The sequence below is a fragment of the Chionomys nivalis genome, chromosome 15 (assembly GCF_950005125.1).
Source record: "Chionomys nivalis chromosome 15, mChiNiv1.1, whole genome shotgun sequence".
NCBI lineage: Eukaryota > Metazoa > Chordata > Mammalia > Rodentia > Cricetidae > Chionomys > Chionomys nivalis.
In genome coordinates this window covers 48,807,384-48,830,781 of record NC_080100.1, presented here as the reverse complement: position 1 = coordinate 48,830,781, position 23,398 = coordinate 48,807,384, and the positions used below count along the sequence as shown (strand labels likewise).

Genomic DNA, 23,398 nt, shown 5'->3' with positions numbered 1-23,398 from the left:
TTTTATATAAGGGCTGCCACCAGAAGGTGTAGCCCAAATTTAGGTTAGGTTTAGTAGACTTCAAATAATCCAACTAAAAATAAAAAATAAAAAACAAACAAGCAAAAAAAAAAAAGCCCTCATTATAGGCATGCCCAGCTGCTTGGGTTTTTTAATTGGTTTCAGACAGTCAACTTGATCCTGATTACCTATTACACTCAGCTTACTTCAGGTGTTTGTAAAGAGACCCTCAGTGACCTGCTCTGGTTGCCTGATGCCATGCTTTCCTCACCATTAGAGACTTTCCCTACAATTTGCTTTCGGTTACAGTTTTTCATTACAATAACATAAAGCAACCAATATGAAAGTTGTTCTCAGGAATAGCTTATTCCTGTGAATAGCTTGTTGAAGGCATGTGGATGGGTTTGGAACTGTGTGGACTAAAACCTGCAGTTAAGTATTATAAGCAGAACTTAAGAGTTTATTGTTGCCATTCTGTTAGGTGCCTGGAAGACAGTAAATACAGAGAGGAATTCAGAAGTTAGAGGCCTGGTTCATGATGTTTCAGAGAGAAGCAAGTACTATATAGAAACTGAACTAGAGGACTTGCATGTGAAATTTTGGTAAATAATCTGTCTGCCTTCTGCGGATGTGTGCTAAGACCTTCCCCGAAGCTAAATTGAACAGTAATGGACCAAATTCTTTGGGCAAGTTAATTTCAAGATGGCATAATATCAGGTCTGTAGCATGGTTATTACTTATAGTTCTTAAGCAGTGAAATACAATGAAAACGAATGAGTGGGATATTAAGAAATACAAAATGTACAGTTTGAAAATAAAGAGCACTAGGAAGCTTAATGTTACAATCAAACACTTGCTTTGAGGCTGTAATTGTTGAGATTGGCACCATTAAAGAGAGGTTTCTTGCTCTCCGCTGGAACAATGGAAAGGGTGCCCTCTTGGCAAGATCTCACCCAGCTAAGCTTCCAGCTTGTGAAAAAGGAAATCATATAAAAGCAGTTGGTTCAAAGTAAGGAAGCTGCTGCTAATGTGGTCGAAGAGGGTGAAAATGCATTTCAAGCTGGCAGCCAAAGTTGACAGTGTACTGACTTTGGAAGTGTGAAAAACAGAATGAGGGTTTGTGGGATTCTTCTTTCTAGGTTTCAGAGATGCTGAGGCCAGACAAAATGTGGCCATACTGGAGTCACTAATCAGAGTCTCTAAAAGCTCATTAGGTGGAGCTATGAAAGCAAAGCCTGGCACACTTCAGATGTAGGACTTAGAAGAATCAGGCTGGAACTGGCCTGGAAGCCTTCTTCTTCTTCTTCCTTAAAACTCTCACAGTTTGAAAAGGTGCTGTGCAAGTTTTCAAGGGAGAGGAGCCATTGGTAGTCCTACCCAGCTAGAAAGCCTGTGAACCACAAATATGACTGGTCAAGCAAGATATCCACAGTAGTGCAGTAGAGTCAGTATTATCCTGGGGATAACCAACAACTGTCTAATAGGGCTTCAAGCCTGCTCAGTAGGAAGGAATTTTATAAGGATGCTATAAAACTAGACAGCTACTAGAGAGGTCATAGCTCTTAGAGGAGAGCCTACTACTAGGATCTGAGTATAATATAATTTCTAAATACTTATACATGCAGAATAAAAGCTCTCACCCCTCATCAAAGAAGCTTCTTTTTGCACCACATAGAGACTGTTACAGAGATCTACAACCAGTCACAATATTGATAATAAATGCAACTCCTACACCTAAGGCTCAATGAAAATCTTAGAAGAATGGATAGAAAGATTATAAGGACCAGAAGTCCAGGTTGTCTACTGTTCAAAAGTGTCTTCTAAACATGACATAGAAAATGCACCCATGAGTCTCAACAAGATGGCTTCCTGAAAAGATCAGAGTAACACCATCACCAGTTGACATGCAGTGCAAACAAGAAATTTCACATGATTTCATCCCTTGAAGAATGACAGGTGGTTATTGCCTCTGAGAAAAGGATAAGTGAGTTTCCTTCAGGGACAAGCTCCAAATAGGTTGTCCAGCCTTAAGTGGTCAGCCGTGGGTGGACACATGAATATATAAGCAAAGATAATTGCGTGCAGTAAGTCATACATACATGTGAGTGTGTGTGTCTGTGTTGTGTAAATAGCAATTATAATTAAGTAAGAAATCAACTTGGGAGGGAAGGGAACATGAGAGAAGTTGGAGTTGTGGGAGGAAGGTGTGGGAGTGATAAAGGTGCGGTGTTCATGTATGAAGCACTCAGATGAAAAAAAGAGCGAAGTCTGGCTTGAGGAGGAGCCTGCAGATGTTGGAGATGCCAGAACCATGAGACATCATCTCCTGCTTCCTACGGGGAGTGTAATGAGCCCGAGAGGGCTGTGTCTCACATACAGCAAAGCTGGAGGGGCAGATTCATCTAAGCCCTTTAAAGTTCCAGACATTGGGCATAGAGCTACATAATTTGTTGTTTGCCCTGGTGGGTTTTGGTCTTGCTTTGATTCATTGTTTCCTTCCTTTAAAAACAGAAAAATATATTATATGCCATTGCATATTGGAATTTTGCCACATGCATTTTGATTTTACAGGGGTTTACAGTTAAGAATTTGCCTTAAGTTTCAAAAAACATTTTGGACTTTGAAACAGTGTTAAAACTGAGATATTGTAGGGACTTTTAAAATTTCATTAAATGCATTTTTCAGTTTAATGTGATCATGTATTGTTTTTATATGGCGGTTGTGTTTTTGATTTTTATTTACTTATTTTATGAATATGGACATTTTGCTTGTATGTATGTCTATTCACTATATGCATGCTTGGTGCCTATGAGGCTAGAAAAGGGCATGGGATCTGCTGGGACCGGAATTACACATAGTTGTTAGCCACCATGTTAGGTGCTGAGAATTGAACCTAGGTCCTCTGGAAGAGCAGCCACTGCTTGTAACTGCTGAGCTATCTCTCTAGCTTGAAATGTGATGGTTGAAATGAAAAACGTCCCCCATAGGCTTATGTATTTGAGCAGTTGGTCTCCTGTCAGTGATGCTATTTGGGAATGTTATAGAACCTTTAACATCTCTATACAGTAACAGTGACAATCTGAAAGGGAAATAACAAAAATTAAATTCACAGTAGCATCCAAAATAATACTTAGGACTTAGCTGAAATAGTTAAAACTTGAACAGTGAAGACTGTCAAAAGAAGTGAAAGGAATGCTAGAATGATGGCTCTTAAGAAGTAGTAGAATAGAACTACTGGTCTGGTAGTGTTCTCTGCATCACAGTGTCTTTCTTGATATAGAAAGGTGAGTGTTTATAACAGTCTGATATTTCTAAGAATTGTATTTTTGAGAATTATAGAAAATATTACATGTGTTCTGTTGGTATATACCAAAAGAAGATAGGATAAAACATTCCTATCTTAGTTACTGTTGTATTGCTGTGAAGAGACACCATGACCAAGGCAACTTAAAAATGAAAGCCTTTAATTGAGGGCTTGCTTTACAGTTTCAGAAAGCCCATGAACATCATGACAGAAAACATATCTAGACAGGCAGGCATAGCGCTGGAGCAATAGTTGAGAGTTTACATCCTGATGCACAGGCAGAAGGCAGAAAGACTGGGCCTAGATGTGTTCAGAAAACCTCAAAACTACTAGAGGCACACATCCTAATCCTTCCTAAAGCACTTCTACCACCTAGGAACCAAGTATTCAAATATATGAGCCTGTGAGGGCCATTCTCATTCAAACTGCCACATCCTACTTCCTTGCCCCTTAAGCTTGTAGTGATTATCATAATGCAAAATGCATTCAGTCCAACCTCAAAAGTCTCCATAGTCCTTCACAGTCTCAACACTGTTTAAAAGTCCAAAATCTATTCTGAGACTCAAGCCAATCTCTTAACTATAACATCTTTAAAGTCAAAAGGCAAATTACATACTTCTAACACACAGTGGCACAGAAAATGCATTTCTATCCTAAAAGGGAGGGACTGTTGTGAGGAAATACTGGGTCAAGGCAAGACGGAAACCCAGCAGGACAAACTCCATATCCTGTAACTTTGTCTTATACTAAGGGTTTACTAGGTAGTAACTCTTCAGGTCTCAAACTCCTTTCAGCTGTGTTGATTGCAAAACACCTCCCTTGGGCTGGTTCCACGCCCTGTCTGCAGCTATGCCTGGCAAGTGTCCTACTGCTCTGGCCATCTCCCAGCATCTTGGTCTCCAATGCAATTCATGCTTCACCTTCCAAGATTCTCACTATGACTTCTTTGGGCCTCATGCAGAGATTCCCCTGCCATTTACTTGGCCTTAGCAGTTTTCTTTAACCTCTGAGGAAGATTCCACAACCCCTTACTCTTGTATCCTTCAATGACTAAAGCCCGAACCATATGGCTGAAGCTCTTGCTTCATTGAAGTTCTTGCTTGCTTGGGGTGTAATCTGACCCCCCTCTTTGAATTACATTTGCATAAAGTTTCCTTTGTTGTTGCTCTTTAAAAACAGATAATTCCTAAAGCCTGCTATTTTCCCAAATTGCAGGATTAGTTGGGAGGTGTTTTTTCTGGGAGGTGTTTTCCTTTTATACCATTTAGCATCAGGCCTTTCTTTAAATTAATCATATCCTTGAGCACAAGGCTTGGCTTCAATATTGCATTCTCTTGGACTCTTTTTCCTCTTAAACAGTTATGTTTGTATTTCTTTTTTTGCCCTGTTTGTTCTTTTTTCATTGTAGATCTGCATAAGAGTGATCACTAGGGGCTGGAGAGATGGCTCAGAGGTTGGGAGCATTGCCTGCTCTTCCAAAGGTCCTGAGTTCAATTCCCAGCAACCACATGGTGGCTCACAACCATCTGTAATGGGGTCTGGTGCCCTTTTCTGGCCTTCAGGCATACACACAGAATATTGTAATAAATAAATAAATATTTTTAAAAAAAAAGAGTGATCACTAATAACCATGTGCTGGATTAAAGGCGTGGCTGCCACTGCCTGGCCAGATTATAGAGAATTTCTAAAACCTAACCACAACTTCAAAGACAGTTCAGAAATGGACAAAAACTTGATTGGTGATTTTAAAGAATAACCTTAAAGGCCACTGTGTGTGCAGGCAGTCTTAGAACAGGAATAGTGGTTGCCACAGTTGGAAGGAGGGAGAAATGGTAATTTGCTGTTTAACAGATAGAGAATTCCAGTTTCACAAGATGAAATGTCTAGAGATTGTTTGTGTCACGGTGTGGATATACTTGGTAATACTAAATGCCGCACTTAAAAATGTTCACTTTGATTCATATTTTAAAATAGGAAATAAACCCACAAATACATGCTAGAACAAAAACCTTCTTTATTGCATTAGTGATATACATTATTTAAAAGAATGGATAGTAAATGAAAAGAGGTTAAAAGTTCTATGTAATTGTGTATTTGCTGTTAACAAGACCCTATACATACTGTGCTAAAGGTCCTATAGGAAATAGTGAGATCAACTGTATTTAAAGTAAGAAGTGAGAGAAGTAGATTACTATTCTTTAACCTGAGCACACAGGGAAGAAATTCTAGGAGGACAAAAACCAAAGCAGCTAGAAAGCTGTGGCATCTATTTAAATTGTCCCCGTGCACTCGCTGGGTTAGGCTTCTTTTGTTCTATGTACATAGAAATTGTGGGTGGACAAGAAACATTTCAGATGCTGGTTTCTAACAGCTTTTGTTTCCCTCGTCATCTGACAGTAGCAGGTTTTGACAGTAAGTAGGAATAAGCAGCAGCAAGAGCCGCCCTCCCTCTTAATTAGTTAGCCGTTGTATGCCATCCATATTGGAACTCTCAACCTGTGTTATATTGTTCCCACGCAGGCCTTGGGTTTCAGGATCCAGGGTTTTTGCAGCGGTCTGAGGGTCAGTCAGGCCTGTAGCTTCTCTTCTTTCACTCATTACAGTCTTTTGTCAATTCCTGTCTTTCCCCTTTCCTTTTACTCTTTGCCTTCCCTTCTTTGCCCCCCCATCCTTTTATTTCCTGTCTTTTTCTTGCCCCTGCTTCAACTGCTCAGCTGATCCTTTGTCAGTTGCTACCTACCACCGGAACTTCCAACACCTGCCCTTCTCTGAGAGTCTGGAGCACAGTACCTACTGTGAGCGAGAGTACATGGAGGACGTGTTGAATCAGCTCCTTTTCTTACTAGTATTGTGACTTGAACATAGTACGTAACACTATCATAAAATGAGTATTACAATATATTGCTATCTCATGCAAAAGAGATAAATGTACAGCACTCATAATGCCAATATAAAGAAACCCTAGCTCCTTGCCTTTACTGTTTATGATTTTAAGTGTAGCTTTCTGGAATAAAGTGTTAAAACATACTTTTAAAAAAGATTTTTTAAAATTTTTTTTTAATTATGTGAAGGTGGGGTATGTCATGGTCCCTGGAACTGGAGTTACAGGTGGTTGTTGACAGCTGAAATATCTGTCTAGCCACTCAAACTTCCATTGTTCTCTTAAGATATAGCAACTTGTTTCTCATAGGGTTTGCTTTCTTATAATATAGGTGGTAGACTGATGTTTACAGCAGTTTGCAATTTAATTGATTGGGCTTTAGAATTTCAATTTCAGAAAAGATCTATATTTTGATGTTACTATTCTTGTATTTTCTCCTTTCCCATAATTAATTACTCGGTAATTTTTGACACCATATGGAAATTAATATTGCCTCAGTTTCTTTTCTGTGTTGCTCGCCAAAGATCATTAGTAGGGAAAAAATAGTTTTTTAAAGAAAGTGTTTTAAATTTCTAAATCTGATATTTAGTGTATTTATGTGCCACGTCTTTTAGGGTTTAGATGGGTTAATGATGCAAAATGATAATATTTAAATTAATCTTTTAATTAAACTATCAAACCTTAAGGGTAGTTAAGTTTGTAGACATTTCTACTATTTTATTCAATTCATAGCTATATGATTTAAGTTATAATATTCTGAAGTATAAAAATCCCAAGCACGTAGGGATTAGTCTAAAGGTTACTATTGTGCTTTGACCAGTAGTAACCTCTATCAGCTTTCCAAGCATAACATTGAAAAGTACTAATGACTCCCTCTACTGGACAGGGAGCCTGCTTTATTTTCTATGATTTGGTTGTTTATTGTCTTGGTCTTTCGGTTTGCTTTTTGTAAGGAAGGAATGTTCTAATATAATAAAGGTATGGTCTCATTACTGTGATATTTAGAGGTAAACTTTGTTTTATATATGACATTTCTAATATGTGTCCTTGGCCAAATGGCATTTTACATCTGTGTAAAGGAATACTCCTTATAAACTCCACAGACTTGAGAAAGAAGAGGTTTTTGTTGTAGTGGAACAGGGAAGGGGCGGGGAGTATTAAAGCAAATATTTAGAAAAGGAAAGGCATTCCTTTGGTAACTGTTTGAATTCCGGGTTGGCAGTCTTAGGTAGAAATTGGTGTTTTCAAAATATTCATGATTAGGTGGCTAAAGATCTTAAGTTGAGCTTCTTTCATGGGGGAGAATAAGTGAGATTAAGAAAAAGACCAGCATTCCTTTCAAGGATTAGCCCTAAACTACACTGATGGAACATAACACTGCATTGTGATTATAGTTTCCCCATTTCCATCTACCTTTAGTGTACTCTGCCCTCAAAAAACAGATATTTTAAATTCAAATTAATATTGTTGCTTTTTCATATTCAAAATAGCTATTGTTCCTTTAGAATTATTATTGGGCTCTATGACAAAGTTTTTCTTTTCATACTAACCTCTTTGATGATTGATTTGAAAGAAATACAGAACTAATTGAGCACTATTCGTGTGTATTAAAATGGCAATCTGGCTATTCTTTTAATATGCAACTGTTCTTGATATCTGTAGCTCTCATTTTGTGAAAACTATTGCAGTTACAGATCTAGAGCAATGAATCTTCTTTGTTATTTACATTGAGTAACAATAAAATTGAGATTTCTTTGGTTACTGGATTTTCTTTTTTCTTGGACTGATTTTCATAATTTATCATGGAATTTATTTAATGGAAACTATGAGAGCTAAAGTAGATACTCTATTCATAGTGAGCATTCATTCATTATCCATGACTCAGCATCTATGTGCCAAAATTGTAATGGGGTCTATTTTATGACGTCTTTGTAATAAAATGATTTCGCCTTTTTTTAAGATACTAGAACTGGGAGAAAGAGAGAATATAAAAAGCTGGAGTGTTTGAAACAATAAAGCTTTTCTTGTTTTTATTTGTTGCAAGGTTTTCTAAAGCATCACTAACATTGACTTACTCTGTACCTTCTGGGTGTGAGCAAGTAAATCAGTTGTTGAATTTTGAATATTTTAAAGTGTCTATAATTTGTTTTTTTATCTTTAAATTGAACTGTAAATTGTAGAGAATTATATTGTATTTAATTTCTACTTAGGAATGAAACTCGTATCTCAAATAGGTATCTGAGATATTTAATTTCTGAAAGTCTTTTTTTTTTTTTTGGCTGTTACAGAGAAATTTTTCCTATTTCTAATTCCAGTCCTTGACAATTACTAAACCTACACTATTAAAATGTAGAAATACTAATCTTACAATTTAACAATCTTGTAAAAAGAGAAGAAAAAACTCAAACCACTTACTTTAAATGAAAATGCCTCCAGAAAACCTTTGCTGTAGGGCTTGCAGTGGACCTCATTATAAGATAAGAAGCTTTACTCTGAACTATAGGATTACTGAAATTACAGACCCCTTTAGGTTTGGTGTGCTTCTGTGATACTGAAATCAGCATAAAGGCTTCTGAATACATTTGTATTCTCAAATTACACTGATTTTAATTTACTCAGAGTTTGCATTTTGGTAAATAGACACCCCTAGAATTTTCTTCTACCTTTTTTTAGTCATTACTTATACTGTACCCTGACATTACCCTCTTATCAGAATTTTGCTCTGTGTGCGTGTATGTGTTTGTATTTGTTGTTGTTTTATGAAATACAATAAGGCCCTCAGTTGAAAGGAAGGAAAGGGAAGGTAGAGGAGCTAGGGAAGCAAAGTGAAGATAAACAAATTTAGTGATTGAGATTAAAATGATACATAATATAGCTATTGTTCCTTTGCTTTTAGTACTTACCTCTCTAAGTATTGTTTGAAAAACCTATATGATTTTCCTCCATTCAAACAAAGTACAGTTGTTTGTAGTCAGAAGTTTTTCTGTGTCCCACCTGGTCCTGCAGCTGCTTATAAAATAATCATAGAAAGGCTTAATATTAATTATAATTGTCACCGCCTCGACGGGTTACTTTGTCTAGGGTTTGTAACCCGCCTGGCTGGTCAGTTATTCCAGGGTCACGGAGAGGCACCACCTGAAAGACATAGGCTGATAAGGGGAAGGAGGCTAGGCAGATTTGTCGAAGCCTCCGTTTATTAGAGTCATGGTTACAGCTTATATAGCCCCTGGATGAGGAGCTTGGGGGGCTGGGGCACGGGGTCTTGCCACGTGGTCCACGCCCGTCACGTAGTCCAAGAGGTTACGATCGGTCAGGTCAAGATTCCTTGGTCAGGAAGTCACAAGTTGACCCACCTAGTTATCTAGATAGTCTGGAATGTGAGGCAGGTTCCGTTAACAGATAGCTCTCTATTAACAGTTAATTTGGGTGTGAGATAGGCTTGGTCAATAAGACTATTCTCAATACAATTGGAAAGTGAAGCCCTCTGCAAAGACTCCTCACGGTGGTGCTTCCTGTAAATTTTGGGGGGACACGGCTCCTGACATATAATTGCTTGGCCAATGGCTCAAGCTTATGACTGGCTAGATCTTACATATAAATTAATCCATTTCCAATAATCTATGTATCACCACATGGCTTCTGTTCTCTAGCATGTCTTGCCACTCTGGTGGCTTGCTACATCTCTCAACTTCGCCTTCTTTTTCTCTGAATTCAGTTTGGTTTTCCCTCCTAGCTATGATCTGCCCTGCCATAGACCAAAGGAGTTTTATTTATCGGCCAGTAAAATCAATACATATTCACAGCGTACAGAAAGACCATCCCATAGAATTTCCCCTTTTCTGTCTAATCAAAAAGGAAGGTTTTAACTTTAACATAATTAAATTACATATAACAAAATAGTTACCAAGCAAGAATTATAGATACATTATTTAGTCTATTTGTATTTGGCAAAATTAAAAAAAATGCTTTATCATCTGTCCAATCTTAGCGTGAAGTTTCATATCTAATTTATCTTTTGTCATAATTAAGGAAAACTATAACTATCTAGTCTTCAACTCCATCAAAGACCCAATTACCTGAGTAATTTGGAAGTGCAAGCAACTTCCAGAACTCTAGACATGACAGAAACAGCTGTTTCCTGGGCAGTCACCCAAAGTTATTCTGTAATGTTGGGGCCTTCATCTTCAGCATATAGGCCTAGAGTATCTGTCATACTTTTCAGTGAAGCAAGAAATTTCAAGGACTGTCCCGCCTATTTTGGCAAAGTTTATCACTTGCTTTCCTCTATGTTCTGTACAATGTCTGGCAGCTTCTTCTGTGAAGCAGGAACCTTGAAAGACCATCCTGCCTTATTTTGGCAATGTTTAGTGGTCATTTTTCTGTGGGTCCTATATGTCCAGTTTATACAGCTTTTTGTCAAGTAGTCCAGGCAAGGACAATTTCTTGCCCAAATGGCTAGCCTTGCTACATTGAAAGCAAACATTTTAAATATATTTTGTAGGTCTTCGAAATGTTTGAAGATTGCCTGTCTATCTGAAATAATACCTCTGTATTACCTTGAAAACCTAGCTAACATGAAAATAAGTTTGATAGATATGGGTGATTATTGGCCTGCCTGTATTATTATCTTGAATAGCTTTTAAGGACTAAAACTTAATATTGCATAATTAAGCAAGCTGTATAGGTATAAGCTGTATAAGTAATATCTTAAATAAAAATAGAAACAGATAATGCAGTATAAGGATAATAACCTTATATTTGTATCAAAATGCAAAAAAAGCCTTTAAAAAGAATAAAAACATATATACAGTGTAACAAAATTAACTTTAAACTTGTATCATTATACCAAAATCCATTCCAGTACAAAATATCTAGGATTAATAGTTGTCTTTTTATTCTATATTCCAATTTGCCTGAAATATAACAAACATCCATCACCCACCAAATAACTAGAGGCCATCCATACCCCCCAACCTTTGGGAATGGGGACGTTGTTTTCTCCAAACTGCTCCCTGCTGTCTGTGAACAAAGTATCTTTAGGACCTCTGATAAAATTTTGAGATAATGACCAAGTCTTCAGGAGGACCAGTGGTAACCTTTGTTGATAGATATCGCCTGTCAAGTTTAAGAAGGTCTTCCTTGATCTAAGTTTGTCCATCTTAACCTGGAATGAATCCATAGCCTCTTGTTTCCTGTGGAAACAAAAGCAAAACCACTTCCCTAAAGCCATGCATCTTTTATGTTTAATTTTGTAAATATATTTTTGACTTTCATTGTAAAGTTAAGGTATTTTTTTATTTATGTTGGTATTTTTTGTCAGTCTCTTTCAATCCCGTGTCTTAGCAGCTGTTACTTGCTTATCAACAATCAAAAATTTCAAAATCATCACAATAATATATAGGATCCAGATTCCCTGTGTTTGTCATCTTACTTGGCTTTTTTCTTTTATATTAATCTTACTCTCTCTTTAAAGACTTTATTATTTTTTAAACTATTTCTTTCTGTGACTGTCTATACCCATATTCTTTCTTAAGCCTATGCATATTGTAAAACACATTGGAACCTGTTTTAGAGGTTTTTCTTTCTGGACCTCTTTTTACTGTGTATCATTTAGCTTTTTTTTTTTTTTTTTTTTTTTTTTTTGGTCTGTATGAGCAAAAGCTAAATCCACCACACAGCACACAACTGATTAACCTCTTTGTACCAAGGCCTGTGTGAGACTGCAGAAACCTGTCCTGCTGCTTAGCTCATGGCGGCTGGAAGCTGGCTCCATCTTGCAGGCAGCTGTTGGATGATACATCTCTGCACTGCTGCTGGCATGGGACTGTGAGACTTGGAAGCTCAGTGTGGCTCCATTTCTCTGTGTTCAAACCCTTTAAAACTTTTCTCAGGTCTTATGTGGATCCAGATCCATACCCCATGTTGGGCGCCATTTGTAAATGGAGGTTTCTCTCCCTCCAGCTAGTTCCCAAACAACCACTCAGGCTTAATATTAATCATAATTGTTTGGCTGATGTCTCAGGCTTATAACTAGCTCACTCTTACATTTAAGTTATCCCATTTCTGTTAATCTTAGTATTCACACATGGCTGTGGCATTACCTCATTTTCTGCATGTCTTGCTTCCTTGATGGCTGCCTGGTGTCTCCCAGACTCTGCCTTTCTTCTTCTGCTTGGATTTTTCACCTGCTCTTTCCTGCCTTGCCATAGGTCAAAGCAGCTTTATTTATCAACCAATGGAAGACAATACATATTCACAGCACACAGAAAGACCATCCTACAGCAGCTATTAAATATACTTGTTTAAAACTGTAAATTAAAAGCAAATATACTTGCTTAAAACCATAATAGGTACAATGTGATGTTCCAGCAAATGATATGGTACAGATGCCTGAATTTTTCAACAAAAGCATTAATTTACTTTAATTTGTTTCATTAGTAGCTTTATTTATTCTGTTTTATTGAGTATGAGTATTTTATCTGCATATAAGTATGTGTACCACATGTGTGCCTGGTGCTCATAGAAGTCAGAAGGTATTGAATCCCCTAAGACTGAAGTTACAGAGTGTTGTAAACCACCATGTGGATGCTAAGTGTCAACCTGGGTCCTCTGCAAAAGCAACAAGTACTATTAACCACTGAGCCAACTTTCCAGACATGATTCGCTGTATTTGGATCCAAAGTCTTTGGTTTCAGGAACTTGGAAAATTTTCAAATAGCTGACACTTTGACAATATTACTAGTAGTGCATTTGGCTGAGAATAGAATATAAAATGGATCTTCTGAAAGCTATCCAGCTCATTAAAATCTTATGGCTGTACTGGCACTATACGCAAATACCCAGGAGTCACATTTACCCTCAATGACATAATGGACTAGCAAAGTTGAAATGCCAAGGCAACTAAAAAAAAAAAAAAAGAACATTTACAGTCGGCTTTCAGAAAGATCCAAATCAAGTAGCAATTTTTAAACATAAGCTATCATAATTCGACACTAAACCTATAATTATAATGTAATAAGTATGGTTGAAAATACAGAGATAGGACTGGAGAGATGGCTCAGCAGATAAGAACACATACTGTACTTCCAGAGGACCTGAGTTCAGTTTCCAGCACCCTTGAGAGGCAGCGCACAACCACCAATACAGGAGATTAGAGGCCTCTGGCCTTCGTGGGTACCTGAGCTCATGTGCACATACCCAAATAGGTACTCACATGCATGCACATACACAGGCGCACACACTTAAAAATACAAAATCTTTTTAAAAATAAAATAGATACAAATTGGGATAATAGGAAAAGTTTCATTGGAGCAGTATATTTAATCTGTGTTAGGGTCAATGACTTGCCTCTAAAGAACAAAAGTACATTAATACTGTTTCTCAACCAGCTTCATACCTTTTTTGTTTTTCTCATTGAAACCCTTCTCCATTTTCTGCTTACAACTCTTCTCTTTCCTTATGAATTTGACTATTAGAGCATATTATTAAACAACTTGTTAGCCTGCTAGCATAACATGTAACATTCTAAATTAAAATATCAATGGAGAAGTGAAAGGTATTGCTTGCATCAGTGGATTGGCTATTTTTTATGTAAATCCAAATTTTGGTAATTGTTATAATAACCTTACTGATTTTTTGCATCCTCTTAAATGTTTCTATTTATTTTTTTTCATGTAGCCTTTACTTTCTTTTTTAGACTGAATCAGGATATGGATCTGAGTCCAGCTTGCGTAGACATGGCTCAATGGTGTCACTGGTGTCTGGAGCAAGTGGTTATTCTGCTACATCCACGTCTTCATTCAAGGTTTGTGATTATGGTGCTTTAAGGCAATGTCATGTGAGTTTAGTATTGGATATTGTGGCACAGCTTAGGTTATTATTTGTGTGTGTGTGCAGCAACAGGCAAATGGAACTCAGAGGACAGGTAGTAGGGTTGGTTTTGTCCTTTCACCACATGAGTCCCAGGAGTTAAACTCCAGTTGTCAGGCTTGGCAGTAGGTTCCTTTATCCTCTGAGCCATCTGACCAGCACTTAATAGATTTTTAAAAGAAGTTTTTCACAATGTAATTTACTTGAAGTTGTTATAAAATAAGTTCTTAAAGGATGAAATCATGGTATACATAAATATAAAATGAACATGTGAGATGTTATCATTCATTAATTAGGTAAGGTACCATTTTATAGATTGGTTCAAAAGAGCATCTGGAAAATATTAAAATGATTTGCTGATATAAAACTGACCAACATCTGTAGATGTGGCTCAATGGTAGAGCACTTGGCTAACATGCAAAATTACCAGCACTGCAAAAATAATCAGTGCTTCTACACAAATCAAAGTTTATTTGTGTCTATTGAGAAAAATCATATCACACTATTTGATTTTCTATTAAAAGACTTGTAAAATAACTCATATGCAATGAAAAGGAATAACTTGTGTAGTCTGATATCTTCCCTTCCTGGTTCCCTTGACAACACTCATCAGTACTACTAAACTGAGTAATAATGCATTTGCCCATTTCAAAGTCTATGTTTCTTCACAGTGTTTAATAGGAAAATGATATGTTATGTGAAGAGACTATCAGTATTGACTTTCTTCTATGGGTTTGTCAGGTTCAGACAACTAGTTAAGTCCTCTTCAAGCCTGTACCTAGGAATATTACTTTGGAACTTACAGCTCTAATTATTCTATTCCCTCAATGATAGCATACCAGCCTAAAAAGGTGACTAAGTATCATAGAGCCAACAGTTCAGGTTCATTTTACGTTCATACACCTTCCTTCTCCTTTGTGTTTTGCAGAAAGGACACAGTTTACGTGAAAAATTGGCTGAAATGGAAACCTTTAGAGATATCTTATGTAGACAAGTTGATACTCTCCAGAAGTACTTTGATGTCTGTGCTGATGCTGTCTCCAAGGATGAACTTCAAAGGGATAAAGGTTAATTAAGCTATTGCCACTATTTTTACTTGGAGAATGAATGGATTTAAATCCTCTAGATTGGGGAGGGCTATTTATTTGTATTTATTTATTTATTTTGGATATTTTGAAGACAGGATTTCTTTGTGTGATAGCCTTTGCTATCCTGGAACTCACTCTGTAGACCAGGCTGACCTCAAAACTCATAGAGATCCTCCTGCCTCTGCCTCCCAAGTGCTGGGATTAAAGGTGTGTATGCACCACCCAGTTCAATTAGCTTTCAATTTGAGGCTTAAAGTTGTTTCCCCTTTGTTAGTGCTGAAGATATTGTTGATGTCAACACATGTTCAGTTGTTATTAATTTGTTCTAAAGGTGAACATGACCTTTCCAGCAGTATTAGCACCTAGCACTAACTTCACTACTAGAAGTGCATTGCTGGTCATGGCTAAATTTCTTGGCCTTATGAAATGTGTTGGACTTCAAATTCTTTTTGTCTTCTGTTTGTTTTGTTTTTGTTTCCTTTCTCTGCCTTTGGTACTAAAATTTTTTATAGTTTTATTTTTTTCCTTTGTTCATGCTTTAACTCTGTTACTTTGATGGCTACTTTTAAGATTTATGGTTTCCATATGTAACTTACCACACGTCTGCCTTCAAAGTAATATCATAAGAGCAATTCGTGTATAATAGCCAAAGCTTTCCAGTGTATTTCCATTTTGCCCCACTACTGAGGCAAGACTTTTTTAATTTTCTAGTCAGCCCCCTGTAAACTGTGAGGCTTTCCATTTTGCACTGTGGGAACAAGTAACTTTCCTTACCCTCCAACATAAGGTCGGGTACTGCTCCCTGGAATCTTTTCAGAAGGTTTGTCCCTGCTGTCAGTAGTCCCCTCGTTTGCAGGGACTCTCATTACTCTGGTTCCCAGCAGTGTCTTTGTGTAGCCCTCTTTGTTTCTCATCCCTTCTGAAAGCCTTCCTCTGTGTTGTCTGAGGTGCTGCTCCTCGCAGCAGTGTACACAGGCAGCTGGAGCAGTCATGGAGTGTATAGTCTTTGCTTCCAATGCTTGGGATCACTCCTTGATTGTTATCTATAACAGGTGTCCTCCATTATCTCTTAAATTCTGTCCACTTTTTAGGATTTATGGCAAAGAATAAATTCAGTCCCTGTTATTTATCGTAACCAGGAGCAGAAATCTTGTCCATTAGCTCAGCAAGGGATCCTGTCCCAAAATATATTTCAGAGAGTGATTTGATTAAGTAAGATATGACATCGACCTCTGGCCTCCTCAAGCACACAGGCTCAGTAGCAGAGTACTGGCCTAGCATGAATGAGACCTTAGGTTCAATCCCTATGGAAAAAAATGTGGTGGAGGGAAGATAATAATAACAAGGCTGTTTAATTTAGGCAAAATTAAATACTTTTTGAAGATAGGACTTTATGTTCCTGGACAAGGTGAATAACAGGGACTAAATTTATTCTCTACCATAAATCGTTAAAAGTGGGCAAAGTCTATGAGATAATGGACAGTGTTTATCAATAGAAGACAGCACACATGTAGGCATATGCACATCGACTGTATCACAGACCCCGAAGAATTCTTTCAAAGATCTTATTCTGGAGACAAGAAGTCACTGCTAGCAAGAGCAACTTTTATTTTCATTGATTTTATATATATATAAATAGATAGACAGACATAAAATTAGACTTAAAAAACAAAACGTTGAAATCCCTATTTGGTGTTGGTAAGCAATTAGGTAGAAAATAATAAGCTTAAGAAACATTGTGATTTAATCTAAAATCAGGTTCCCATCAGTAATTTGAAAAATTACTATTTAGCAAGGATACACGTTGAAGGTAATCTTTTTTAAAAATTACTTGCAGATGATTGTAATGTTAATTAGTATGGTAAAAGACTAAAGATGGGGAAAACCTGATATAAATCATTCTAGTAATCTGACAGTGAATGAGCATCTGGATCAAGGGAATGTCATTATGATTAGTTCTTCTATTGTTTTTATTGTATTTACCATGCAGTCTTTTTAGATATTTGACAGTAATTATCTGTTATAATTTTATAATAGACTTACCATGTATATATAAGTGTTAACTATTCCAAAAGTTGAAAGTACCAGAGATTGAATGGCTTGAATAAGTTTTATTTTCTCACAGTTGTGAAAGTAAAGTGTTGGCAGTGTTGACTACTCCTGGCCATAAAGCACTGTCTTCCTGGTCTCATCATCTCTGCACATGCATGTTTCCAGAGAGCCTCTTATGATGACACCAGTAGGTTAGGCTCACCCTGATGACCTCATGCTTACTTAATTGCTCTGTTGTGTAATGTTTTAGTCTTTTGGGTTTTGGGGGGGCCCACCACCCAGCTCCCAAATAAATCACACACACGAAGGCTTATTCTTAGTTATGAATTCCCAGCCTTAGCTTGGCTTGTTTCTAGCCAGCTTTCTTTTGTTATCCTGACTACCTTTTTCCCTTGGGCTTTTATCTTCCTCTATTTCTATATACCTTTCTTTACTTCTTTCTCTGTGGCTTGTTGTAAGCCTGGACCCTGATGTCCTTCTCTTCTTGTTCTCTTGCTCCTCTTTCTTTCCTCCTTCCAGATTTCTCCTTTTATTTATACCCTCTGCTTGCCAACCCCACCTATCTTTGCGCCTGCCTCACTGTTGGTATTCATTTCTTTCAATAGGACGATCAGGTGTTTTAGACAGGTACAGTAACACAGCTTCACAGAGTTAAACCAATGTAGTGTAGACAAAAGTTACACACCTGAGAATAATATTCCCCAACATGCCCCAGTCACATGGTGAGGTAATGGCAACAGACTTCACAAAGAAATGGCAGTAGTTGGAGAAAAATATTTAATTCACCTGTGTCTTAGAAATATTTGGGTACCGAAAAAGTTGCTCAAATGTCATATAGATGATCTTAAGAAAAAGTAATTCACCATACTGTCATGAACTCAACGTATCAGAAACAAATGGAAACGTTCTGTCTTTCCACAATATCATTTAATTTCATAAGCCACATTACTTCTAATTCATCTGATATCATTGATAGCTGGCTCTCACCACTCTAGTGGTTGGAGGACCTGGGAGAAAGGAGCCGATAAATGAGACAGACTAAAGTCTCGTGAAAAAGCCAACTTTATTAGAGCTCCAGACAATTTATACTCTGAGAGTTAAGAGAGGTCACTTGAGAAATGTTCTCATGAATTCAAGCTGTAGATAGTCATAAAGACAAGCCACATGTGTTGATGTATATAAAAGATAGTTTAACCACTTAATTGAAGAACATCAGCAAGCAATAATGAGTAATCCGAAGTAAACTCACTATCTACTACACCCGAGAGAAGCATGAAAACATGTTCTGAGAAGAATTCTGTGTTTTAATCTTTTAAGAGGCTGAGGTCACATGACCTTTGTCCTGCTACTTGGAGTTTTCTCGCAGGCACTCATTATTCTCACACAGCCCCATTCATGGATCTTGCTCCAACAGTGGCCATTGGCAATCACAAGCTTAATTTCAATCTTAATTGCTAATATTTTCTCAGCTCACAGACTCAACATATATGCGTGTATGTGTATATATTTATGTATTTAGGTTACAGAATAGCTACAGAAAGCATAAAATATCTCTGAATTCAGCCGGGCGCTGGTGGCGCACGCCTTTAATCCCAGCACTTGGGAGGCAGAGGCAGGCGGATCTCTGTGAGTTCGAGACCAGCCTGGTCTACAAGAGCTAGTTCCAGGACAGGCTCCAAAGCCACAGAGAAACCCTGTCTCGAAAAACAAAAAAAAAAAATCTCTGAATTCAAAGGTACATTATTAAAGGTAAAAACAGAGAGCTGCAAAGAAAGTCACCGTAAGTAAAGTAGTTAGATAAAATACTAAGGAACCCAGTTGGAAAACTATTGAAAGCCCTCAGTGCTAAGCTACAGGGCTGACCTGTAGAATTGCAATATTTGTATAGGTGCAGGATTGAGTTAAAGAACCAGTTCCATGTGGTTTGGTCTGGACAAAAGCAAAGAGTTTAAGTAGGCTACTATCCATTAGTGCTGAACAGAAGTCTCTGAGACACTTAGGAATTCTCTACATGTTAGTCCTTTAACCCATCAGGAGGTCAGATAATTGTCCAGTTGGGTCATCATTAACATCACCATAGTATTAGCCGTCTTTTATATGGAGTCCAGATGAAGTTGTTGCAGCTTTCATTGGTCTAATGTGTCTGATAACTTCATGGGCCTGGTTCTTCTGTGTGTACTATCAGATCCCAGTCTACTTTTGATATGTTTGTAGGTAGTACATTTTTACTTATAAGTATTGTCCTTCTATTTCTCATTGTTGTGTGGGATAGATGGTGATATCTGCCTACACAGATGAGATGCAGAATCATTGTACATTTGCACTCAAAATGGATTGCAAAATACAGTCATCCAGAGCAGGTACTACCTGAAAATCCCCATGGCATACAGTCTGAAGTAACTTAAAAGACTACATACTAATCTCTACAATATCCTCTACCCTGAACCTCTGGTTCAGAGTATTTGAGATGAGAGAGGAAGAATATAAGATTATATTCTTTGTTTCTCAGATGAATCTGAATAATTTTTCTAATAGAAATAGAGAATAGCTTTTTGTAAACAAGCCTTCTGAAAGTCAAAAGGAAAGACTAGCAAAAAAAGGGAAAGCATAAAGGCCATTTGAATTTGCCAAGAAAAAAACATCCTTCACATCATGAGACTAGATAATATCTAGAAGAAATGTGACAAAATATCTGTTGTAGGAAGTATTAGGTAGGGGAGTAATTAATAAATTGCTAATTTTCCATTGGTAAGATATTTTTTAAATGTAGGAGATGTGTTGTTTGAGGCCACCTGTTCATTTCCCAGGCACCCAAACTCCTGTAATAATCGCACAGAAACTATATTATTTAAATCACGGATTGGCCAATCACTTAAGCATATTGCTAGCTAGCTCTTTTGTCTTTGGTTAACCCATTTCTATTTTTTTTATATTCTATTACGAGATTCGTGGCCTACTGACAAGGTTCTATTTGGCAGCTTGCCTCTTTCTCTTCTGGCAGCTCTATGGCATCTCCTTGACTCTGCCTGCTTTCTCCGAGCATTCAGTTTAATTTTCCTTGCTTAGCTCTGTTCCCCTATAGAGATGTGAAAAGACCCTGACAAATGAAGTAAGGATCTTAAAAGGTCATCATCGTAACATTTGCCAGAGAACTAATTTAAGAATAGTCATATTGTAACTTCAGTAGCTAGCATAAATGACTGTTCTCTGAGCGCAAAGGTACAAGGTAAATTAATATAAAGAAATAGTACCAGATTTTACTTATTTGGTAACATACTTGTCTAAAGCCAATGTAAAGCCTACAAACTTTAGTAGGATTTTTCTTCTCAAATTAACACCTTCTATGAAGAGAAGTTTTGCAACAGTATACCATATTAATGGATTTCTTAGAATTTACCATATTTATAAATTATCAATGAGCGGGTAAAGATTAATAGAACCTGAGAACATATTTAGTCTTGGCACAAAAGTATGTGGAAAACTTAGGATAGAAATGAAAAAAGTTCAATAATGATATTCAGCTGCATAAAAATCAATACACAGTGTTACTCAATAGTAATGACTTGTGATTTGAAAATTTCTGTAGCAAAAATTCCATGTGTGAATAAAGTATTTTTCATTCTAATTCTTACCCCTTGTCAAGAAAGACTAAAGCAGTCTCTTTCTATGAGATAGCTTCCTGTAGTAAAGAAACAGAAAATGTGTAAGATAACACTTTAGAAAGGATTCCTTCTGTAGAAAAGTCCTCAAAAGATAATACAGGGCAAATATCCCTGTCCACAACGCTTGTTACCAGGGCAGGGGAGATGGCTTGCAGTTGATAATGTGCTTGCTTCATAAGCATGAGAGCCTGAGTTGGGCTCAACAACCATGTGAAATAGCCAAGCCAGACAGATTCAGGTATACACAGGGGTGTGTGTGTGTGTGTGTGTGTGTGTGTGTGTGTGCTCCTAATTCATAGAGGGCAGAGACAGATGGATCTGTTTAACGCAGTGACTAGCCAGTCCAGCTAATCTGAGTGAGTGCATGGTTCACCGAGAAACCCTGTCTGAAAAGAAAAGGGAGAAATCAATAGTAAAAGACATCTGCCATTGATGTCGTCTGGTCTTTACATGCATACTAGCATGCACATATGCACATGTGTGTGCTTGCTCACATACACACACACATACTAAAATGCTTGATATCAGAAGTATTTGGGGCTTATTTTAAATTGTAAAATATATGTGTAAAATATATGTTCTATAGACATAGTGAGATGTCTTTGGAAGAGAACCCTAGACTGAGCAGAACATTTATGTTATATTTATACTTTACACATATAATGTGAAGATAATTTTTTAATATTTTTAGGATACATGGTGGTGTCAAGAACTTTCAGCTTATTGCATCTTGTCAAGTATTCATATTAAAAATGTAAAACAAAGGCCGGGCAGTGGTGGCGCACGCCTTTAATCCCAGCACTCGGGAGGCAGAGGCAGGCGGATCTCTGTGAGTTCAAGGCCAGCCTGGTCTACAAGAGCTAGTTCCAGGATAGGAACCAAAAAGCTACGGAGAAACCCTGTTTCGAAAAAAAAAAAAAAAAGTAAAACAAAGAGGTCATAACAAAGGATAGAGTAGGGGGATCATAGGTCCACTGTTGATCCTGTCTCAAAACTAAGGGGCCATTAAAAAGCTTGATGAAAGGGGAGACAGAGGAGAGAGAGGGAGAGCTGGAAGAAGAGGGAAAGGGGAAGCAGTGGTCAGGATGTAAATATTATTTTTTATTAATTGGATAAAAAAAAGCTTGATGAAAGGCAAAGTAGTTGAGAGCTGAGGTTCCAAAAATAAGTGTTATAAACAGAATGCATATAACAAAATCAGAACATACTGGGCAGAAGAAAAGGGAATAGTGTACATTAAAAAAAAAAAGAGGAGCCAGTCATGGTGCTTTAATCTTAGCACTCGGAGATGGGGCAGGAGCCAGAAGCAGGCAGATCATAAAAAGAAGAATCATATGTTGTTTTCAAGTTTTAATTGTTTGGAATTGGAAAAATTAAAAGGGATATCCAGGAGCACATCCACATTGAAATAAATGAAAATTGATATCACATCTACAAGTATTATTTTCCTGTATATACAAAAATAGTGGATTGGAGAATTTCCAGAAGATTAAAAAGGTATCGCTCACTTTACAGCTGTCAGTTCTTCTATGCCTCTTCAAATTTTTATTTTGTTTATATCTGTATATGTGTAGATAGGTATGTGGCCATGCATGCGCCATGCAGTCCCTAAGTTGAAATTAGAGGACAGCTCGGGGGAGTTGATTATTGACTTCTACCATATTGGTTCTTAGGGCTGAACTCTGTCAGGCATGGTGGCAAGTGCTTTTGTCTTGGTAGGCCCTTCTAGAAAAATTAAAGTGTCATAAAATTGACCATATTAAAGGTAGAAAGAGCCCTTAGTTAGGGCATCTACCGCTGTTAGGGACACCATGATGACAGCAATTCTAGGAAAGGAAAGCATTTAATGAGGTGGCAGCTTACAGTGCCAGAGGTTGAGTCCATTGTTATCATGGCAGGACATACGATGTGCAGGAGACATGGTTCTGGAAAAGGAGCTGAGTCCTTGGCAGGGAATCAGAAGTGGTCTGAGACAGTGGCTGACATCTTGGTATCTTGAGCATATATGAGACCTCCACGTCTACCTTCACAGTGACATAGTTCCTCTCACAAGGCCACACCTCCTAATAGTGTCACTCCTTTGGGGGCCATTTTCTTTCAACCTACAAAGACTATAAAGGGTAATAGCTCAATAACCATCTATTCCACAGATGACAATACATTTTTAAAGTAATATATTTAATATCATTCCACAACATATTTATTAAACATGTCTTCATAGCCAGTGAAAACACAAAAAATGAGTAAGAGCTTTTGCTCATTTAAAGATCAGAATAAACCAATTTTCACTGTAATATTTTTAAATATTTTTTAGTGGTAGAAGACGATGAAGATGACTTCCCTACGACTCGTTCTGATGGAGACTTTTTGCACAATACCAATGGTAATAAGGAAAAATGTAAGTAATACCTTTTCTTCCTCGATCAGATGGAATGTATTTTGTGAGATTATGTTGTGTGATGTTTTACTCTGTTGGTTTTTGGGGAGTTTACCACCCAGCTCCCAAATAAATCACACACAGAGGCTTATTCTTAGTTAGGAA

General features: G+C 37.3%; 1 protein-coding gene across 2 annotated transcripts in view; it reads left to right on the top strand.

The window, feature by feature from the left end:
• Cert1 (ceramide transporter 1) overlaps positions 1-23,398 on the top strand; it is a 117,134-nt gene that overhangs the window by 62,081 nt on the left and 31,655 nt on the right. For both annotated transcript variants that reach the window (XM_057789757.1, XM_057789756.1), the window contains exons 4-6: positions 13,882-13,989; positions 14,983-15,121; positions 23,171-23,254. In XM_057789757.1, coding sequence (XP_057645740.1) covers positions 13,882-13,989; positions 14,983-15,121; positions 23,171-23,254 — 331 coding nt within the window. The remainder of the gene's footprint in view (positions 1-13,881; positions 13,990-14,982; positions 15,122-23,170; positions 23,255-23,398) is intronic.